This window comes from Triticum dicoccoides, chromosome 3A (genome assembly GCF_002162155.2).
Source record: "Triticum dicoccoides isolate Atlit2015 ecotype Zavitan chromosome 3A, WEW_v2.0, whole genome shotgun sequence".
In the NCBI taxonomy this organism is placed as follows: domain Eukaryota; kingdom Viridiplantae; phylum Streptophyta; class Magnoliopsida; order Poales; family Poaceae; genus Triticum; species Triticum dicoccoides.
Window position 1 is genome coordinate 514,180,376 of NC_041384.1, and position 19,600 is coordinate 514,199,975.

The 19,600-nt window shown below is 41.3% G+C and overlaps 2 protein-coding genes and 1 pseudogene across 4 annotated transcripts; 1 reads left to right on the plus strand and 2 right to left on the minus strand.

The window, feature by feature from the left end:
- The first annotated feature begins 249 nt into the window (after positions 1-249).
- On the plus strand, positions 250-458 carry LOC119273778 (annotated as a pseudogene).
- A 1,027-nt stretch (positions 459-1,485) lies between these two features.
- On the minus strand, positions 1,486-9,291 carry LOC119268871 (dolichyl-diphosphooligosaccharide--protein glycosyltransferase subunit STT3A-like). Of its 2 annotated transcripts, none has more exons than XR_005133332.1 (24): positions 9,047-9,290; positions 8,899-8,961; positions 8,447-8,502; positions 8,290-8,361; positions 8,083-8,188; positions 7,944-7,994; positions 6,864-6,959; positions 6,709-6,768; positions 6,514-6,627; positions 6,341-6,427; positions 5,993-6,096; positions 5,744-5,839; positions 4,540-4,660; positions 4,375-4,455; positions 4,167-4,295; positions 3,823-4,071; positions 3,603-3,746; positions 3,340-3,526; positions 3,149-3,246; positions 2,898-2,977; positions 2,730-2,817; positions 2,528-2,620; positions 1,972-2,417; positions 1,486-1,760 (listed from the first exon to the last, which is right to left on the minus strand). XR_005133332.1 is itself a non-coding variant. In XM_037550581.1 (24 exons), exons 1-23 carry the CDS (start codon positions 9,182-9,184, stop codon positions 2,361-2,363), a joined length of 2,370 nt encoding a protein of 789 aa, XP_037406478.1. In that variant the 5' UTR covers positions 9,185-9,291; the 3' UTR covers positions 1,486-1,760; positions 2,344-2,360. The 2 variants fall into 2 exon arrangements, 1 of the variants encoding a protein (XP_037406478.1); XM_037550581.1 differs by having other exon boundaries at positions 2,344-2,417; positions 9,047-9,291.
- A 419-nt stretch (positions 9,292-9,710) lies between these two features.
- On the minus strand, positions 9,711-18,167 carry LOC119268872 (nuclear pore complex protein NUP85-like). 2 transcript variants are annotated; one of them, XM_037550582.1, is made up of 18 exons: positions 17,637-18,166; positions 17,129-17,231; positions 16,874-16,984; positions 16,682-16,765; positions 16,411-16,482; positions 16,276-16,332; positions 15,360-15,479; positions 13,580-13,780; positions 12,788-12,898; positions 12,664-12,701; positions 12,410-12,566; positions 11,426-11,527; positions 11,290-11,346; positions 10,961-11,107; positions 10,751-10,821; positions 10,574-10,661; positions 10,356-10,412; positions 9,711-10,199 (listed from the first exon to the last, which is right to left on the minus strand). In XM_037550582.1, exons 1-18 carry the CDS (start codon positions 18,056-18,058, stop codon positions 10,002-10,004), a joined length of 2,196 nt encoding a protein of 731 aa, XP_037406479.1. In that variant the 5' UTR covers positions 18,059-18,166; the 3' UTR covers positions 9,711-10,001. The 2 variants fall into 2 exon arrangements, with proteins under 2 accessions (XP_037406479.1, XP_037406480.1); XM_037550583.1 differs by having other exon boundaries at positions 10,082-10,199; positions 10,298-10,412; positions 17,637-18,167.
- Between the last annotated feature and the right edge of the window lie 1,433 nt (positions 18,168-19,600).

Genomic DNA, 19,600 nt, shown 5'->3' on the forward strand with positions numbered 1-19,600 from the left:
AGCTTTGTTTTAGGGCCATGCAAAGCGTGTATCGTTTACTCGCAGCGAAGTCGTTGCGTTACGATCTGGGCCTGGTCTTGGGGGATTGAGTTAAGAAGAGCCCAGCTATCGTCCCAGCCCTAAAAAATGGAAACTGCTTCACACACAGAGCATGCGCGTGATGCTAGTTTAGTCCCACCTCGCCTGCGCTGAGCGGAGCGAGCCGCGAGAGGTGTATAAAATGAGAGGCAGGGCAACAAGAGCATTCATACCCTTTCTCGGCCTTTTGGCTAAGATCAAGTGTAGAGTATAGTATTTATTCTTATCAGTTTAATATCTGATATGTGAACCATGTGCTCACAGTAATATTAAATTTATTTTTTGTGGGGGTGAGTCCATAATAGTAGCTTGCTATTAAGGCCCACATGTGTCGCCTGGGTGTTGCACTATGAGAGAATTCCTTATTTAACAGTCCAAAAACTTTATTTTCTATTTGACATTGAAAAAATAATTCTTCCCTATCTAACACAACCTTTAAATTTTATTTTCAATGTAACACTTTCATCCATTTTTTGTGCAAACAGTGTTAAAATGGCACATGAAATAACAATTCTGCCCTTGAACATCTATTCAACTATTTTCTTTGACATGTTCGTTCTATTCGCCAAGCTAGCATAAGCAAAGATTCCAAGTACGTTCGTACATACGCGGCTAGAGATGAGTACGCGGCTAGAGATGAGTACGTTCTGCTTCTAGCAAGATTCCAAGTACGTTCGTAAGATGAGTACGTTCTGCTTCTAAGGAAAAGTTAATCAAGCTGCATGTATTTTTAAGCTAGCAATGCACGTACTACTTGGGTGAATCGATCCGGCATTCTAAAACCAACACTCGATCTCGGGCTCGCTCAACACTCGTCCGCTCCCGTTCGCTGTGCCTTGGTCATTGTTGGGGCAGACCCGCTATCGAGTACTTTACGACAACACTGTCGAACGACGACTAAGTGAAGCAACGTTGATTGTCTTGGTTTCTGTCCCAAGTCGGCTCAACCCGATGATATACTTTATGTCAAGACTCACCTTACGAAGCCCGATGCACTAGAATGCAAAGTTGGCCTCAGCTCGCTGATCTAGTGATCTCCAAGCACGTACCGACGTACGTACAACAAAAAATAGAAAATAAACATGTACGTACACAACAACCTTTGGTTGGATACTCAAACGCACACACGCGTAGGAGACTTCGGCTGATTGTCACACGTACGTATCCTGAGTGGTGATTTTACTTTATTGCTTCAATCCACGGTCTTACAAAGTATATGTATATATAGCAGCAGCCTAGGACACGAACCACGTACGTACAACTACAACTTGGTGATTGAATGTGTACAAATGGGACACAAACCACGTACGCTATTTTGAGCCATCCCCACCACCCTGCTTCGAGGAGTTTTTGCAGCCAGAACCGAGGGTAAACTTGTCCTTTCACATTCCATTTAACACCGTTAGGTCAAAAAAATGGACGAAAGTGTTACATTAGGAACAAAATTTAAAGTTGGTGTTAGATAGAGAAGAAACATTTTTCCAGTGTTAAATAGGGAAACAGAATTTAAAATAATGTTAAATAAGGAGTTCTTTCTTGCACTATTGCCCTGGCCTGGCGCACCCCAACCAAAACTAATTCAAACTCTTCCAGGCTTCCAGCTTTCTCAGGCTTAGGATGCTGCATACAGAACAACCCTTTCCAAAAGTGTATATTTTTAGACCTCACCGCTTCAAATATAACTGCAGGTAAAAGTTTGAAGAATTGAAAATGTCAGATATGAATGATTATCTAAAATAAGCCGAGAGATGAACTGTATAAGCTGCGAGAAGTTAATCCCGAAGAAGAGCATGCCTCAGTTTGATGACGGTGATCAGGCTGTTGACTGTAACTCTTATACAAGTTAAAAAAACTGAGTGCCAACAGTACTTTTTCTAACAGTGTCAATCATACCATTTCAAGGTATCATAGGCACTTGCTCGGGGAGAAGTGGTGACGGTGACAGCAAGGTGCAACCTTGTATACAGCACATAGCAAGTTGTGCCACTTGTCAGTAGTTCACTCGTTGACATAATTCAAAATTTTCAATGTTAACACGGTTCTCACTCAGTTGCTACATGGGAAATGGAATCTCCTGCATCTGGGATAACGCTTTCCTCTCTTTGCACCACAGAACCATACTGGAGGTGTAAGAGGAAAAAAATGTGACGCACGGCAAAGTATACAAAAATGTGGATATCTCTAACCAAGTTCTTCTCATCAGCGTGTAATTTTCCCGAGTTCGGGAACTTTGGGCAAGCCAAATAGTGAGTTTGTGTTCTTTACTTGTGTTCTCTATTCGACTATCGCCATGGGTTCTTCTTTCCAGCCCCTTTGCGCATTAAACTTGTTTTCGAACTCTGCAGTCAAGAAGAAAGGAAAAGATGCTAAAGATCAAACTTGTACTAAAGCTGCGTCAATTAATGACGTATACATGATTGTAGGCAAGCTGTAGTGTTGTCTGACTTACAGATTTCAATTTCAGTTTCAACTTTCCTCGGACCCTGTTCTTTTGTGGTTTCAGTTTGTAAATCCTAACCATCCAGTGCTGGGTTGTAAAAACCTGCATTAAGCAATATGGTACATGAACACGTTGCAGGTGCAGTCAAGCAAAGCTGTGAGGGGGGGTTCTGGTTTCTAAATGATTGGAGGGAAGAGTAGTAGCACTGTACCTCCTCAAAATGGGTCAGTTTAAAATGCTTCCTTCCTATTTCATATCTTCTCGCTCTGTCAAATCCCTTGCCATCAGTCTCAGCGAATCTAGATGCAAAGGAGAACAAATGTCAAGAAAATCCATGATTGTGATACATCAGCATGGTAACTTCCTTGCACTGACATACCTGTAATAAGAAAGCTTGTACATGAGGCAATTCAGCATCGCTGGAGTGCCCTGAGCATCAACACGGTAGTTGCCATCCCTCTATAGAAATAATATAGCATAATAACTCAGAAGAAGTCTGAAATTTCACATAGTTGATGGTGCTTTTCTTCCACATGTTATACTAGAATGCAAACTGATATTTTTAGTTTTCTACCACGACACTACCGAATGATATGCACGATAGTTGCAGAACACAAGTTCACCACTCACAAGGTAATCCTGTTCCTTGATGTGAGGGAATTCACCACCTCCGATTCGAACCATCCAGAGGAACTTATTAATATCATCACTTGGGTAGCCAATAAGACCTGAAAATAAAATCGTCAGGTTTTATGGGGTCGGGATTCAGGAAGCACTTTGTTTAGAATATTGTTATTTCTGCAAGTCCAAAACACATCAACCTCCAAAGACCACAAGCACATATTTGACATCGAAGGAATTGAAGATCTCCCATGCTCCTTTTTCTGGGGATGACATTGCTGTCCCAACTGTCGCTATGTGCGTGTTATTCCAGGTATTATTGTCTACAATCACAGTCCTGTTGGCCATTGCAGTTGTCTGATAACCATAGTCCCACCATGACGCAACCTACAGCAATCATTGCCATCTTTCTATCAGAATGATGCAATTCAAGTGATCAGAGTAGGTCCATTCGAAGGCATACCTTATCGTCTACTTCTGTGTTATGGCGCAGCCATGCATAAGATTCACGGAAATCGTCATAAACATGCAACCCGTCGTGTGAACGTGATGTCAGCACAATTGAGGGTGCAGAGTATGCTTCTGCAGCTGCCCATACACAATGGATCTGCAAAAATGGCATCGTTAAGTAATAGCGTCGCTTTTAATGAGAATGCTGCTTCCAGTGAGAACAGATACCTTACCACATAAAGTCCACAAAGCATGATCAGGAACAGTATACCCATGGCAGATGCTTCAGAAGGCAGTACACAAAGCTTCTCCTCCTTTTCGGGCCTAACAGGAGAACTTCCCACCAATTCTGTTTCCTTCCGACTCTTCTTTGATGATCTTTCCTTTGAAATAGTCCCCATTTTTTCTTTTTTTATGTTCGCATTTTTCGTGGAAGTTGTGATAGTGGCTGTACTGGAACTCCCTGGGGTACTATCTCCTGCCTTAAATTTGACAGGAGAGTACATCAGTAAACCTTTTGTAGAAACTAAATCTGGATAAGAAAAATAGAAAAATAGTACTAATGAAATGATCATACAGTAGGAAGGGTATCATCTGATATTGGGCGCTGAAATTTCATTGATCGTGTGAGGACGTTAAAAGCTTCTGACAGAGCAATCCCGGACAAAATGCACACAGCAGGGGCAAGAACAAGCATCAGTCGTACCTAACATTGCACTAACATCACTATCAACTGATAAATAAAGCAATACGGTACTGTAAATGTCTTAGCAGTGATGACTTACCATTACCCCAGAGAAATATACTGAAGTTACCAAGTACAAGACCAAAAATGAGCTTGCATCAGATAAAGGTAAGAAGCATGACTGCGGGTTGTGTTGCAATAAATTAATTAAAACCATGCTAAACACGAAGTAAAATCCATTTTCCAACAAAACATGAATGCTTACTATGATCCCAGCAGGAACTAAGAAGGCTAGCACATTGATAGCCATAAAGTAAGAAGGCCAGGTAGGTGGTTGATGTTCGCTCACGCTAGCAATGATAGGGATGTACTTGCTTGCATATGTTCTGTCAGAATGGAACAAAGCGAAGGAATTCAAGGCATCAACTTATATAGAAAACAGAAGAAGAATTCATCATAAACAGGAACCAGAATTATGTCCATCCTGTATACAGAATAAATTTCAAGTTATCAGTACATCGTGGGTAATAGAAAGAGTGGATTCCATTTTTTACCCCCTACTTTGATATTTTTACGCTAATTACCCACCCCCGTTTAATAGCTTTTCATTCGAATTACCCCATGCGACAAAAGTTTTGCCAGTTTTACCCCATTTAAAGTATTTTAGGTTGTGGATAGCTTCTCCAGTGGTTCTTTTGCCATACAAAGCATCAATGGAATTATGCCTAGTACATGCAACACCCAGAAGCAACGGAACTACTGCACATATGATAATTGCTTGTACGATATGAGCACGATGCTAAATCCAATGGTCTTTATTTCCTTTGCCCAAATGCTGCAAGGTCAGATCCAAATCATCATACAAATATCGGATAAGGCCTGTCGTACATATAGCAGTGCTCCAGAAGCAAATGCCGTGAAGAAGAATGAGGTGGAAACAATGAACAAGGAGCTGCGTGACATGAAGAAGTAATTTATCAAGGCAAAGTGGTACGTACGTACATCTGCCGACCGTGAGAAAAAACTGTATTCTAGCCATTTGACCGGTTCAGGCACGGGAAAAGATGCCAGAAAAAAAATGCAATGTGGCACGCCATGTGTGCCTGATGACCAGGGCTCACCTGATAGATCACTAAATGGGATAAAAACTCGTAATTTTTTTAAATGGGGGCAAAACTTTTACTAAATGGGGTAATCCGGATGAAAAACTGTTAAATGGGGTAATTTCTGTCAAAAACGTCAGAGTATGGAGTAAAAACTGGAATTCACTCTAATAGAAATCACAATTCTTTTGTACTAATGCGGAAACCTAGAAGGTAGCATATCTCTTTAGAAACTCCAAATCCAGAGGAAAGGTGATTCCAATTAAAATTGTCATGTTTATTGTTAACCAGAGTGAAGGCTTTGTTATCAGTGAAACAAAAACAAGAACAAGTCTTGCGCCAAACAAATACTTTATGAGAACTTACGGGTCAAGTAGACTCAAACTGCGCCCACTCCAACCTTTTGTTGGGCTAGATGCGACCAATGCAGCAAGTATCGCTACTACAGCGAAACAAAGGGCTCTGCAGGAATCCTTGATATTAGAATGTGTACAGAACATCTACTTTGTTTTGACTTATGAGAAACAAATGTTTGGTCTGTCAATATTATGAACCAGTATCAAGTGTAACATGTCTTTTAACGCACATTAACTGGTTTTGACATCAGAAACTTACAAGCCAACCGTTAGTACAAATGTCATGGCCACTTTGAACAGCCGAGGAGTTAAAAGTCCTTTGATGTAATACACAAGAGCAACCACATGGAGGATTATAAACACCTGGAATTCAATCATCATTTTCAGAAATAAAGAGAAAGCAATTACTCCCTCCGATCCATATTACTTGTCACTCAAACGGATGTATCTAGACGTATTTCAGTGCTAAATACATCCATTTGAGCGACAAGTAATATGGATTGGAGGGAGTAGCAATTTTTTAACAGATATACAAAAATTGGGTGAAATCAGACAATTTAAGGGGGAAAAAGGAACACATGCGTAGGTAGATAATCAATTGGTGTACCAGAAATGATGCAAAGTGCTCTGATGTCAATACTGCATTAAAACCAACCACAGGTACCAATGCTGCCAGAAGTGTTCCCAGTACAACCTGCATGGTGCTAATCATGATAATGAGAATCTGTGCTGTTCTTTTGTGCATAACCAATTGGTAAGCCATTAGACTTATCGACTTACAAGGGGAGCATAAGCAACATAAAGTCGTGAAGAATAACGACCAGTTACAATACACAGGAGAACATGCATTGGGATAAGGTTGATGATGAATGTGTAGCCTCCCCAGGAACAGACCTGAAAAGCGGAAATGCAGTATAATGTGAAGAATTTTCTGAAACTTGTAGCTATTCTAAACATCTTCGAATAGAAACTTACCATGTAAAAGTAAGAGAGAGCACTAAGTGTTGCATAAAAGAGTGACCCCGTGTTTAGTGTCTGCATAGTCATCATTATGTTATCTTCTTGAAGGCACAAAGAGAAGGTTAAAATGAACAAGGCCTAAAATTCTAAGGACGCTTTGAGAACCTAACCTTTACATATAGATAAAATGTGAATATTAAAGCAAATATTGCTACAGCTTCGTTATCGTAGCTGCCTGCAACAGATCTTGAGATGTATGAGGGGACCTGCGTATTAGGAGGAATGATAAGTAGTTTCTCGATCAAGTGCTATTTACAAGATAGTGTATAAGGATATAGTAGCAGTAGGTAGGCATATTTATAAAAAAAGGAAAGATGATGTCTCATGGTCGCAGATCCCAAATAAATGAGAAAAACACAGCCTTACCCCATGGCTCAATGATCATTAGGATTTTTATTCACAGGAAATTTCAACTTCCATAATTCAGAAATATTTTGGTTCTCAGCTTTGTGTTCCAGTCCCTATTTTTCATATTTTCCCAGGCCAGGCCATTCTTGGACCTCAACTTTTTTAATGAAGCTGCTTCGATCATTCAGCTCTCAGTTTTTAGATACTGATTCTTGTGATTAAACAGTTGTAAAATCTCTGAATTTTCCTGTTTTTGACATGTAAGAAATGAACCTTGTCGGTTACAGAAGGTTTTTCGGATAAATAGTGAAGTCGAAGAACCAAATAAGCTCACTTGAAATGATTAGGACGTAAAATCAACCGGAGCTCGAACCAGAGGACCAAAATATGACTCCTTTGTTTGGAAATGCCAAATTCAACTCCTAAACATTGATCGGCTGAGAAGTGATTTGACAACTATTCCAGAAAAGAGATAATTGAGAATAACCTAACGAATGAGGATTGGGATGTGAAAAAGTTATTCCGCTAGGAAGAATGAAGACACAAATTTACAAAAGCTTTTGCTCATACAGTTGGAAATATGGAAGCAATTTTTACAAAGCTAACAGAAATATCGCATCAAAGTATCCCCATTCTCTAATTTACCCACAAACGAATGGACGAACAGACCTAGCCTACATTTGTCCATTGGAACTCACAGCAAAGTACCAATACACAAGTGTAAGCAGCAAGGTATAAAATGAGAAATATAAATCAGGTAGGCATATAAAAAAAACTTAATTTTCTCATGGCCAAACTGAGCAGTCCCTCCATAAAGAAAAGATAAAAGAAACAGAGAATACCATCGCTAAGATAGTTGCTGCCATTAAACCAGCCCCATGACCCTTCGCTTCCTGGAAGGTAAAGTACATAGTTACTACAGAACTTCTGTGGTTGTAGAACTAGTGTAAGCACATGTGATTCTTATATCAGGAAAACAACCTTTGTCAACAGATAGGTTGCCCAGGAAGCATTTGCCGAAAAAATTGGAGCGGTGAACACGCAGACAGTCTCCACCGACAATGGGATGTTGAGGGAGTTGAGCAACCTGTACCAACCAAACACTCGAGGCGCGATCGCAGTTTTTCAAAGCTATCCAACAACGCATTGCTCTATGCTACGGATTATGGAATGAAACATTTTACATACCACCATATCGTGCCGGCCGTCAGTGTCAAGCCAGGATAGACAGTGCCACCAATAACACGTCCGAGGGGGTACCTAATATACAGATAACAGTATGAGACGATGAACATTCATAACGCACGCTGAATGATTCATGTGTCCTGGCAAGTGGCAACCATACCATGTTCGGTCGTCAAACCAGTTCCAAAACTCGTAGATTCCACTCTTTGACAAAAACTGAGACAAGGCAGGGAAACATATAGCGAATAAAAGATATAATCCTTTTGGAACACCAAGAGTTGTAGGAAAATGTAAGCAGCAAATTACACAAAAGAACACATCCCAAGTCCCCAATCATATGCAGAGGCCAGGATGCTTGCCCTTACATTGGGGGAAAAAAACCTATATTCGTCCCAATTTTCTCACCGCTTAATACCACTACCATGTACTAGCACGTGAAAGTAAACGAAGCTTCCTACAACCGTAGTTCCCAAAATTCGAATGCGATGACGCTCCGAACAAACACAGCAACGCGTCCTGCTACGCCTTGAGCTCAGTTTCACAGTGCTGCTACACTCCACACGCACCTGAGCAACGGACAGTGGGCAACAATGCGACGCCGCCGAAACTGACCTGAGTGACGCGGTAGTTGAAGTAGGGATCGAACTCGTGGATCACGCTCTCGTACTTGATCACCTGCGGCACACCACCACCACCAGGGACATGTGAGGCGGCCAAAGAGTTGGCCATAGGATCTAGAGAACGTTGGCGTGGATCTTACGGAGAAGAGGCGGATGGAGAAGGCGAGGACGCCGATGAGGAGGAGGGTGAAAGCACACAGCACGCCGCTCAGGGCGTTCCGGAGTCGGCCGCCGCCGCCGGCCGCCATGGAGATGGACCCGGCCTCCAGCTCCGCCATGGCGGCTCAGCAGAGCGGTGGAGTTGGGGGAGCAGACCAAGGAAGGCTGTTGGTGTAGCTGCTGTCTTGGTGCCCTGCAGTCAAGCCGCTGCGTCCCGTAGCAGTGGAGTACTGAGCTTGTTTGGCGATTTGGCTCTACGAAGTTTCCAGATCGAATTCACTGGTGATCATTATTATATTTATTTAGAAAGAAAAGAAAACGCCCATCCGATTATATGCTGGCTGGCTACGAGTTGCTAAAGCTCACCAAAAAGCGGCTAATGTCTTGCCCTCAGTCCAGTGAAACTTTTGTCTACACAAACAAAAATGGTATTCACAATCACACCTGACAACCAGTCAACGTGGACATCCTTGTGCACAAGGGTCAAATTTAGAAGATTTGCTCTATCCAATAATAAAAACATTTATGGAGGAAGGAACATTCTCCCAGTGACAATGGGCCAAGTCGTTCAGATTTTTATTTTTTTGAGCAGAAATACTCCTTTGAACTAGAACCACTACAAAAATTATGGAACGGACGGAGTACTTTCTTTTCCACAGGTCCACTGCATTTTAGAAATAAGCACACTAGATTTTATGCAACAACATGCTTGTTTTTTACCCAGGAACACAGTTACAAGCATCGATTCGTATAAAAAACAACAGACAGATGAGATCACCAAAGCTAAAAACAATATATGATACATCTATGGCAGAGCCGCTGAACCAGAGCGAACGAATTCAAACTTTCTCAACAACAAAATAGGGAGCCTGATAATGCAACTGCGGAGTAACTCCACCAAACTGGAGCTGACACACCACCAGATACAACCAGAGTTCAAGCTTCTTCAAGAATGGCACGGGCAAGATTTGATCCCAAAGCCAATCTGACAGAGCTCAGTGCATGGCTTGGTAGGTGATTACTGCAGAAGTCAGGACGCAACTTGGCCATGGACAGTTCTTGTAGTTTATTGAGCAACAAGGTCGTCTCGGCAACATTCAGTAAAGGGCGGGGTTTGCAGTTGAGTAGTTTCACCTGTAGAAAAGGTGGCGACAGAAAATGGAATCAAAACTTCAAACTTCTTAAATGTTAATTCGGATTGAGATAAGATGAAGAAATATGATTTAGCTAACCTATTTCGCTGAATGAAGATTCTTGGTGCTATAGTAATCAAAACCAGCAGGAGCTTACCGAGTCATGTAGAAGGGGCAGCCAGAAACGTTGTGGTGTAGAAGGATTTCTCATTAGCTGCAAAAGAAAAATTACATGTCTATTAAGGAAAAAAAAAACTAATGCCATAGATCTAAAACCTGGACACAAGATAACTATTCCTACAAGGTGCATGCTCTTTTGCACGTCTTCTGCCAGTGGTCTTGAATTGAAGCATTGAACTGCGGGAAATTTTTTACCTGTATAAGAAACTCCACGGTCTGCCGAGCAGCCTCGCCAGTCCTTCCTTCTAGTGCCTGTTGAAGGGATCTCTTGAAATCCCGGTACCTTTGCAAAAGCATATGTTAAGCTGATGTCACACTTGTGGAGAGAAAAGAAACAATAATTTGATGAAAAAATCAAAAAGAAATAAATACCTGTGAAGGAACTCAAGACCACCTGCACTACCAATGTCTGAACCTAGTAACTCGAGCAACCCTTCCCATTGCTGACCAAGCAAAATCACTATTAGATACTATCATGAATAATATAGCTGCTAAATTGTCTGCATATTTTGATCCATTTTACTTGGTTAATACTGAAGACTAAACTAACTGTAGGGGAGGAACAAGGGGAGAATTTGACACCTTAAAATTATCATCTGCGACTGACTTCCCAATGCGTTCAAACAATTGTTGAGCAATTCTATCAAGTCGTACTTTATCATGAGCTTGCTGAAACCAATAAACCCCGGTTCCTTTTCTACCATGCTTCCAATGGTAAATGCCTGCAATCTAAAACAAAAAAAAAGTTATTAGATAGGACATCTTGAGCGTTGAGCCAGTTAAATACAGAATTCAAAGTTAAGTTCGAATATTTAGTTGAAGAATAAGGCATTTTAAAACCCAAGATGATCATGAAAAATTGTGTTTATCTTAAAAATAAAGTTATGCGTGTATTACCAACCACATTTTACCTTCATGATATTTGTACCAACATTCTCCAGTTCATACAAACGACAAAGTTCCAAAGTCTGCTCACAGAAACAAGTTTTAGGTGACAAACAAAAATACAGAAACACCACAACTAAATATCAAGTTGAATAAACATACCTTCAGCACTAGACGGTTATCTTGTATGGGTTGCTTGAGAAGTAGAATCTCCAGCAGCCCTAGGCCTTGGTTTAGACACGAGGACAGATAAGTCGGTGCGATCTGAGTACCAAACATGCAAGATGGCCATTACCAACAACATCAAAATAAGACATTCGCCTAGCATATATAGACAACATAGGTTCTATAGGTCTGATACAACAAAGTGGACAACGGATGGTAGCAAACTACACAATACGCATGCATGCACTAGAACATTCAGACCCACATACATCAGAATATTATTCAAGAAAAGTCTATTGTAAACCCTGAACCATGGCTGAAAGTCCGATAAAGCCCTGAACTATGAAACTGTCCATATTAAACGCCATTTAACTTCAACCCTGTTAAGCTTCATGCACTAGACAACGCAACCAAAAGTCCGAACTGATGGAAAGGGCTAGGCAATCCACATATACACTTCAACAAACCCTACCCTGGTTTTAGATAATAGTTTTACATTTTGCTGTTTTCAAAAAATGTGAAAACTAGAAAGCACCAATACGACTGGGTCAGCTGTAAATCCATGCAGTAAGCAGGCGACACAGGGATACACTCGGCTACACGTACCCCCGATTATTCTCTTTTTCTGACTTCGAAAAAAATAGGGGTACAGTGGGGATACTCACTGGATAAGATAAATGAATTTCTCTCGCATCTTGCACATCACATAGATAGTATTTTTATGATTTTCTTATGACATCCATGAATTGTTTTCATACTTTTTTAGAAGACTAACACAAAACCATTTTTCAAAATCGTTCTAGGGTTTGATTTCAATGGTTTTAGAAAGTTCAGGATTTAATAGACAGTTCAAAAGTTTGGGGTTCAAGTCACACCAAGCACAATAGTTCAAGGTTCAAAATGGACTTTTCTCAATATTTAAAACCACAGAACAGAAGCTGCTCTAGTCATTTGGTAGTGCATTGAGTACATAAAACTCACCTGCCAAGTTAAAGAATGAGAACACAAAACTTGAGCGTAGACTAGCCGGTGTAGTTCTTCTATGCTTATGCCACCAAAGTTAGGTCGTTCTTCATGCAACATAATATCTGCATAGTCATTATCAGCTGCCAACAGTTCCATACAGTGTGTAACCATCCTGTGGTCACAGATGGCAAAATCTATTAGGCCACAGTGTTTCAATGTTGACAGTAGGTAGAAAATCAAATACTCCGAGTAACAGATTGTCCATTTACCAAGGCCCAAATTTTTTTGTGCATTCCGCCAAGACAACCTAACCATGAAAAAGAAATGTTACATCACCAAGAAAGGAAAGACAAGGGTTATATGGAGTCTGCCAGGTTAATGTTGCATGCCAACCTCTGGATTTTCTGAAAGGATGCCGTTCAGGAGGCCTGTTAATCCATTAGCGTCGAAAGACGGCTTAAGCTGTATGCATTTCTGCGCTAAGTGATGCATCCCTTCAAAGCCCTAAAATAATGGAGAGAAAAGGCTAAACTGTTGCACAAAGACTCCTTGATGAACTGTTCACATGTATATATTAAATTAAAAGCTAACTGTTGCATCATACGAGTGATAAGAGGTTTCAGGAAATTCAGTCAGGGTAAATATTTAGCCATCTTAAAAGCACAAATTATTGCACAAAGACAATTCAAAAACAATTGCCATAATAAAAGAATGAGACCAAGAGGTGTGACCACATTCCCCAGCTTTTCATTCCAAAGAAGATGAGGACTTGAGCCCATGTTGGCTAGATGCAGTTGTTGTGCCCTAGGCCCTAGCCAATAGAACTGTGACAGTGAGAGCTCTAAGTAACCATGATAGCTGGTCATTGTTTAGAGGGGGTGGTGGCATTCATACAATGGGTCCTGGGGTCATGCAACAGATTAGAGCAAACATTCAATTGTAAAATGATCTTGTCGACAAGGGGTTGCTCTAATAGCAATCATGAAACTGAAGACCATGGGAGGAAACTGCACGCAAAACCTTAGGTAATAGGGAAATAAGGGCATCTGGCACATCTTTACGCAAGAATTGGGAATCAAGGAATGTCACAGAAGTATTTAGGAAAACTGAGAGTTACTCAAGCAAATGAACCACAAAGCATTGGAACTGACAATACAAGAGCAAGTGCATGGATATGAGACGAACCACTGTAAATGGCCTTATGTAAAGAAAATGAGAAGCGAATAGCTCCAGCCAATGGGAAGTAGCAGCAGTGAGGTCCTTTATGTTTCCCATCATGATGTGAAGCAGATTCTTCAAACCATCACGAGTTTTTTGGTGACTGCACTGAATCCAAAATGCACTGCACTCCAGTTTACTTACTTGACCTCGCCATTTTTCCCATGCCTGCAAATACAAGTAGCTCATCAAATCTTTCCGTGAACTTCAACTGGGACAACTTTTTTTAACACATAAGTTTAAAGCTTATGAAGGCAGAAAGAATGACTATGGAAGATTGACATAACAATTTCACCAAGCCCAACCAGTACACTACCCAGTTTCACAGATGAGTAACAAGGTAAAACCGTTTCAATTAGAAGTATTACCAAGGAATCACATGTTTCACTTTGATTTGAACCATGTGTCATATTACCATTAAAGTTCAGGGTACCAAAAGCATGCACGAAATTCCAATAACAGAGCATATGTGCCACACTAAAAGATGTACCCTGACCAATCCGCATCGCCTCCATGCAGGGCGTTGTCTTTCGCCAGAAGGACGACGGGAGAGGTGTGGGGCATGCAAGATAAGATCCAGAGCCTCATTATTCAGCTTCAGAGGATGGATGCAAGATAGCATTTTGAAGACAGGGCTATGAGAGACAGCTGCGTTCGTTTTCCCTTGTGTTTTGTTTTCGGGACTGTCCGAGCTATGGTAGTGTGTTTTGGATAGTTGTTCTGGTTGTTACTTGTTAGGTTGTGGCATTTTGGATCTGGGAGAGAGAGGGATCAGGGATGGGTTTCGCTACAGGTAGGGTTCAGACATACGCTAGTTATTGGGCTGGGCCGTATCGGAAACATACCTGTGAGGTATCGAGATTAAAATTCGTTACTTTTAATGCTTAATCAGCTGATACTCCCTTGATATGTATCGGGGACAAATCCATGTGCGATACGGTATCCGATACAGACACGCCACCCCCAGCAAGTATTTGTGTTTTTTAGACCATTTATAGAGTTGTCCCCAAATAATTCTCCTTGAACCTCGGTGGATAATGAGTTTCGAGCAGCAATAAGTTCTCCCAAAACTTAAAGGTAGTGACAAACAGTGAGGAATATATACTCATACTTAATACTCAACCCCCACATATAGGCTCCCTTGGGCCTATGACATGGACTCGACATGGGCTGGAATTTTTTATATTCAGTGCTCGCCAGCTCGCTTTTATTTCTGATACTACAAACTTTCATGCACAAAACAGTTCGCCAGACATTTAGATATTGAGGAAAGGTGGTAATGCACTCATATTTCAACAGTGGGCACAAAGCAGGTTCCAGCCCAAGGAAGCAGCAGCAAGTATGAAGAGGGAGCCAAAAGCACCAGCAATCATTTGCAAACAGTAGAATAAAAAAATGCAAAATAAGTTTGGCAGCATGGCAAGTAGCGATGGTGCTACCTAACAGTACAAGCAGCGCCATCATGTGCAAATTGAACATGAGGAGGCAGAAGTATAACTATAACATTGTGGTACGGAGGCACTCTCATGAGCAGCAGTAACTGGTCATCATGGTGGTCATGCAAGGCATAGCTTGTACTGTGCAGCAGCAATGAGGGTGAAAACAGGATAATTAACATTGTTATGATTTCGCAAGGATAAGGGGGAAATGATCATGTCATTAGTGGCTTAGATCTATCCAACTTTCATAGGGGGTACAGAAGAAATGGTGAAGTGCTCAAAAAGATGGCAACATTTATAAAGCATACCTTGATGAAATCAGGTCTTGTTTTACAGCACTGGCCTAATTTACTCTTTGGTAAATCCGGTCTCATGCGCGGCATGGTTGAGACAAGAACTGCAACAGCCTCAACCAACCCGTTTTCTGTCTGATGGACCAAAGGACGAAAGCCGTTTCTGTTAGGTTTAGTTGTACATAAAACATACTGACAGCAGACAATTTCATATTATATGGGCAAAGCTACAAGGAAATACATGCCCCATATAGAAATAACTTACAAAAGTATAAATAAAATACAATGTCCAAGTGATAACCGCAAGTAAATTAGCACAAGTGATATCAAAATCAAAGAATGAATCAGGAAAATATAGCAGAGTAACTTTTTTGTTGTATCTTATTGGTGAAACAAAATTATTCAAGCAAAATATGAAGGTAAGTCAAATCCCAAAACAGACCAGAGAAATTACGAGTCCTTGCATTACAGGCCACTCTCTTCCCACAATCATGTTAACAAAATTATGCATTAGAATGGATCCATTCATCATTGCCACCTAATTGTTCTCTTCATAGCTGTATCGACAGGAAGGTGGTGGGAGTGTACTATTTCTAGGCTACTGTTAAATATTTTAAATAGGATTAAACTTTTAAATGTATACGGCCAACAATATAACATAACTGCACTTGCTGCAATAGCTGAACCACATGAACTTCACAGAAAAAAGGGACAAACTGAGTGTGCATTTTTCATTGCAATTCTGCATTTGAAAATCTGGGTAGTTTTAAATTCTAATTTGGTAAAAGGATAAGGCAAATAGGGCAATATAATTATCGATGATCTAGGCCCTTAATTCAAACCAGAATCATATTTTATTTGCAAGATCAACATCACTGACAAAGTGACAAAGAAATCATGAATGGCCTGAAAGTAGCAACAACCTAAGTACCTCACGGTTGTCCATCTGATCCAATTGGTATGATCCATGAAAACGTAGCATATTCACCTGCAAGAAAAACTTCAGATGGTAAGCTACACACAAGAGTATAAACCTATGAAAAACGTGCAAAACATATAGACATACCACGACATCAAGCCATCCAACTGACAGTGCTGCCGATAATCCATTCCAGTAATCATCATCATTTTCAACAATCTACAAAAATACCTCTTATTATAAGTTCACTCTCACCAATATTAAGGTACAAGGGTTGGACCATGGAAGTAATACATATTAATAACAGAAGTAAATAGATAAAATACAACAGAGCATCAAGTCAACAGTGCGGTCAGTTATTAAAGTTTGTATACCAGACTGGCCCCTATATGCTATCATAAAGAATAGAAGAATCAACCTGCAGGTTGATTAGCTTTTTCTGGAAATTGTTGAGCTTGCAGTACACCGTGCCATCCGTCTTGGTCAAGAGGCTGTCATAATCCTAATAATACCAAGAGGAATAATAAGAGAGATATAAGCCCAGGCATTCTGACAGTAAATAGGACTTAATAAGATATAACAAGGCAATTGTTGACAGAAAGAGCATTACGGCTAACCAATCAACGAGTCGCTCCAGAAGCCAGCTGTGTAACTCTTTGTCAACATAGAATATTTCTAACAATTCCCAGGCAGCCTTTAAACTAGTAGGCTTCTCTCTAACCTGTAAATTAAATTATAGCAGTTACTCCTTACTGGAAACAAAAATTGAATTATAACAGTTACTCCTTACTGGAAACAATAAAAATATAAGTGAACTTAAATGATAAGAAAGCATTGTAAATTTGTAACACATATAGACGGTCACCTTAAGAATTGCCCTCGGATCTTCAAAAATGAGAGCAGGAAGAGAATCTTGGTTGCCAAGAAGATTACCGATGGTTTTGCTGTATTCGAGCACATATTGCCACCTAATAAAAAAATCAATAAGAACAAGAGCAGATTTTACAGTAACTGGTAAGGTTCTTCCTGTGATACGACTGCCCAGTAAGGTCTACTTTTGCAGGCATGATGAATATATGCATCAGAATTCAGAATGGACGTCTGAGAGGTACAACTATGGCTTCTATAGCACATGGATAGCTGCCAAAGTCATTACAATTGTAACATAGGTTGCGAAAGTTAAAGATTTTGAATAGACATGTAATGCCCATTTCCTATATAAGCATAAGTTGTGAAACAAACTCGCGCAATTTGGACCTCTAAACCGTAAGAAATGTGAAATAGAGCTCACTGTTACAATTGGTACTCAAATCAATCCCTAATCAAAACCAAAATGCATTAAGCAGCGAACACATGTAAACCAAAATGCTCACCATTCTGCGTGCTCTGAGACTGAGTGCATGTGCTGCATAGCAGCAGCTTCTGCGAGGGCGTTCTTCCTGCTCTGCAGCAGCGCGAAGGCCGGTACCGAACCGTACTCGATCCGCCGCATCTCCGCCTCATCGACCTCCTCCTCGACCTCCGTGCTGCCATTGCCAGCGCCGACGCCGAGGTTCACTTCCACCACCCTCCCACCAACCTCCTCCCCGCCGCGGCCGGCGCCTTCCTCCGGACTCGGAGGTCGGAGGCAGGCGACCTGCAGGAGGTTGCCGCTTGACCAGGAGATGTAGACGCGGGAGATGGGCGGCGGCACGCCGTGGCGGATGGGACGCACGGGCGGTGCCGACGCCGCGTGCTTTGGTTCCCCCGAGAATGGGACTATGGCGCTCCCGCTGTCGGCCGGCATGCCCGGCATCGTCGGCGAGGAGGAGCTAGGGTTTTGGGGGAGGGGCACGGCGGGGAGGATTTGGGGCGGCGTGGGGAGGAAAAGGTTTTAGGAGCTCGAAGTCGAAGGCTCGGACGCTCGGGGAAAGTCGTAACGCACAACCAAAGCTCCGTCTCCTGCCCCAGTCAAGAGAAAAAACAAGCTCCCGTCTTTTTTTTCATAGTAATACATGTCTCATTAATAAAATAAAGATTTACTTACAAGTCACTAAACATCGACATTACAGGACTGAAAAGACAGGATAATCCTATGAAAAAATCAGCACCTATCCTTTCCACTAAAAAAAAGAGACATATCACCTCTTCACCCAAGCTCGACGCGGCTCCATCGCTAATCAGCAGCTTTACATACCTCCAAAATAGTTTGCTTGAAGCAAAATCATTACCGTTAAAAGAATCAGACCGGAGCAACGTGTCCCCGGATATGCCATCTGAACAAACTCTCATCTGCTGTCGTTATCAATAACAACAAAAACTATGTTTCCTGCCGCATTGACCGCATGGATACGTAGACCTTGAATTGCGCTTAGGCCTCTTTTCGTTCATAGGATAGAATTATCATATAAATAGGAAACTTATGGGAATAAGATGACTTGTATCTCAAATTCTATTAATAGGAATAGAAAAAATAGATGTCATTTAGTTTACATCATAAGAATTTTTTCATTGTTTTCATGTTAATCTTTATTTTCCTTTGAAATGGAATGGATTGGAACCAATCTTATCTAGAGATAGGAATACATTCCTACGAACCAAAGGCCTCTAAAGGCAAAATTCCTACAAAAATTCTATTCTATAAATTTTCTATAAAATTCCTCCAAACCAATGGAGGCCTTATATGACAGGGGACGCTTACTCCGAAATGCTCCTTCGCACATGCTTTCCAACAAAATTGAAATCTGACCGTTAATGGTCTTTCCTCTCTTTTTTCGTGAAATCTGATTTATCATATGACAGCAAATACACACATCCATAAAAGTAAAAAAGATTGCAACCAGGTCCATGGATCACATAGCGATGACTACAAAAGCAAAGTGAAAGCGCGTCACCATCATCACCCCTGCCTCATTGAAGTGGGCAAACATTGTTGTAGTTGACAGTCAAGAAGTCATCGTGCTAAGACCACAAACAGACAGCACACCAGAGCAGCAACCGTCGCTAGCGAAGAAAAAGGTAATTCGAAAAAGTCGCACCTGCAAACAACCAACAACCACGAGTGACGTCCAAATCCAGATGGATCTACCACAGACCAACGTCGACCTGGTCCAAAGAGATCCGCCGGAAACCAAAGTTGATCGAACCCAAACAGATTCTTCGAAGTAGGTACATAGGACATTATTGACATCACCACCCCCTCGTCGTCTCGACCAATACATATAGCGCTGCCACCGCTGCAGCCATGATGGAAAATGTCAGTGACTCTGTGACCCTAACTACGGGGAAGAGTCCCAAACTACTACTACCACTAGATCCGCACCCCCCCTCCCAAGGGGAGATCAGCGATGCACATGGG

What these genes read in the sequence shown, in the direction of transcription:
- LOC119268871 (XM_037550581.1), bottom strand. Translation starts at nt 9,184, where the DNA reads ATGGCGGAGCTGGAGGCCGGGTCCATCTCCATGGCGGCCGGCGGCGGC. An exon ending in CAACCTATCTGTTGACAAAG is followed by an intron (nt 7,995 to 8,082) that starts GTTGTTTTCCTG and finishes TTTACCTTCCAG; the next exon opens with GAAGCGAAGGGTCATGGGGC. An exon ending in TAGTTCCTGCTGGGATCATA is followed by an intron (nt 4,456 to 4,539) that starts GTAAGCATTCAT and finishes CACAACCCGCAG; the next exon opens with TCATGCTTCTTACCTTTATC.
- LOC119268872 (XM_037550582.1), bottom strand. Translation starts at nt 18,058, where the DNA reads ATGCCGGGCATGCCGGCCGACAGCGGGAGCGCCATAGTCCCATTCTCG. An exon ending in ATCCGAGGGCAATTCTTAAG is followed by an intron (nt 16,985 to 17,128) that starts GTGACCGTCTAT and finishes TTTAATTTACAG; the next exon opens with GTTAGAGAGAAGCCTACTAG. An exon ending in ATCAGATGGACAACCGTGAG is followed by an intron (nt 15,480 to 16,275) that starts GTACTTAGGTTG and finishes TTGGTCCATCAG; the next exon opens with ACAGAAAACGGGTTGGTTGA.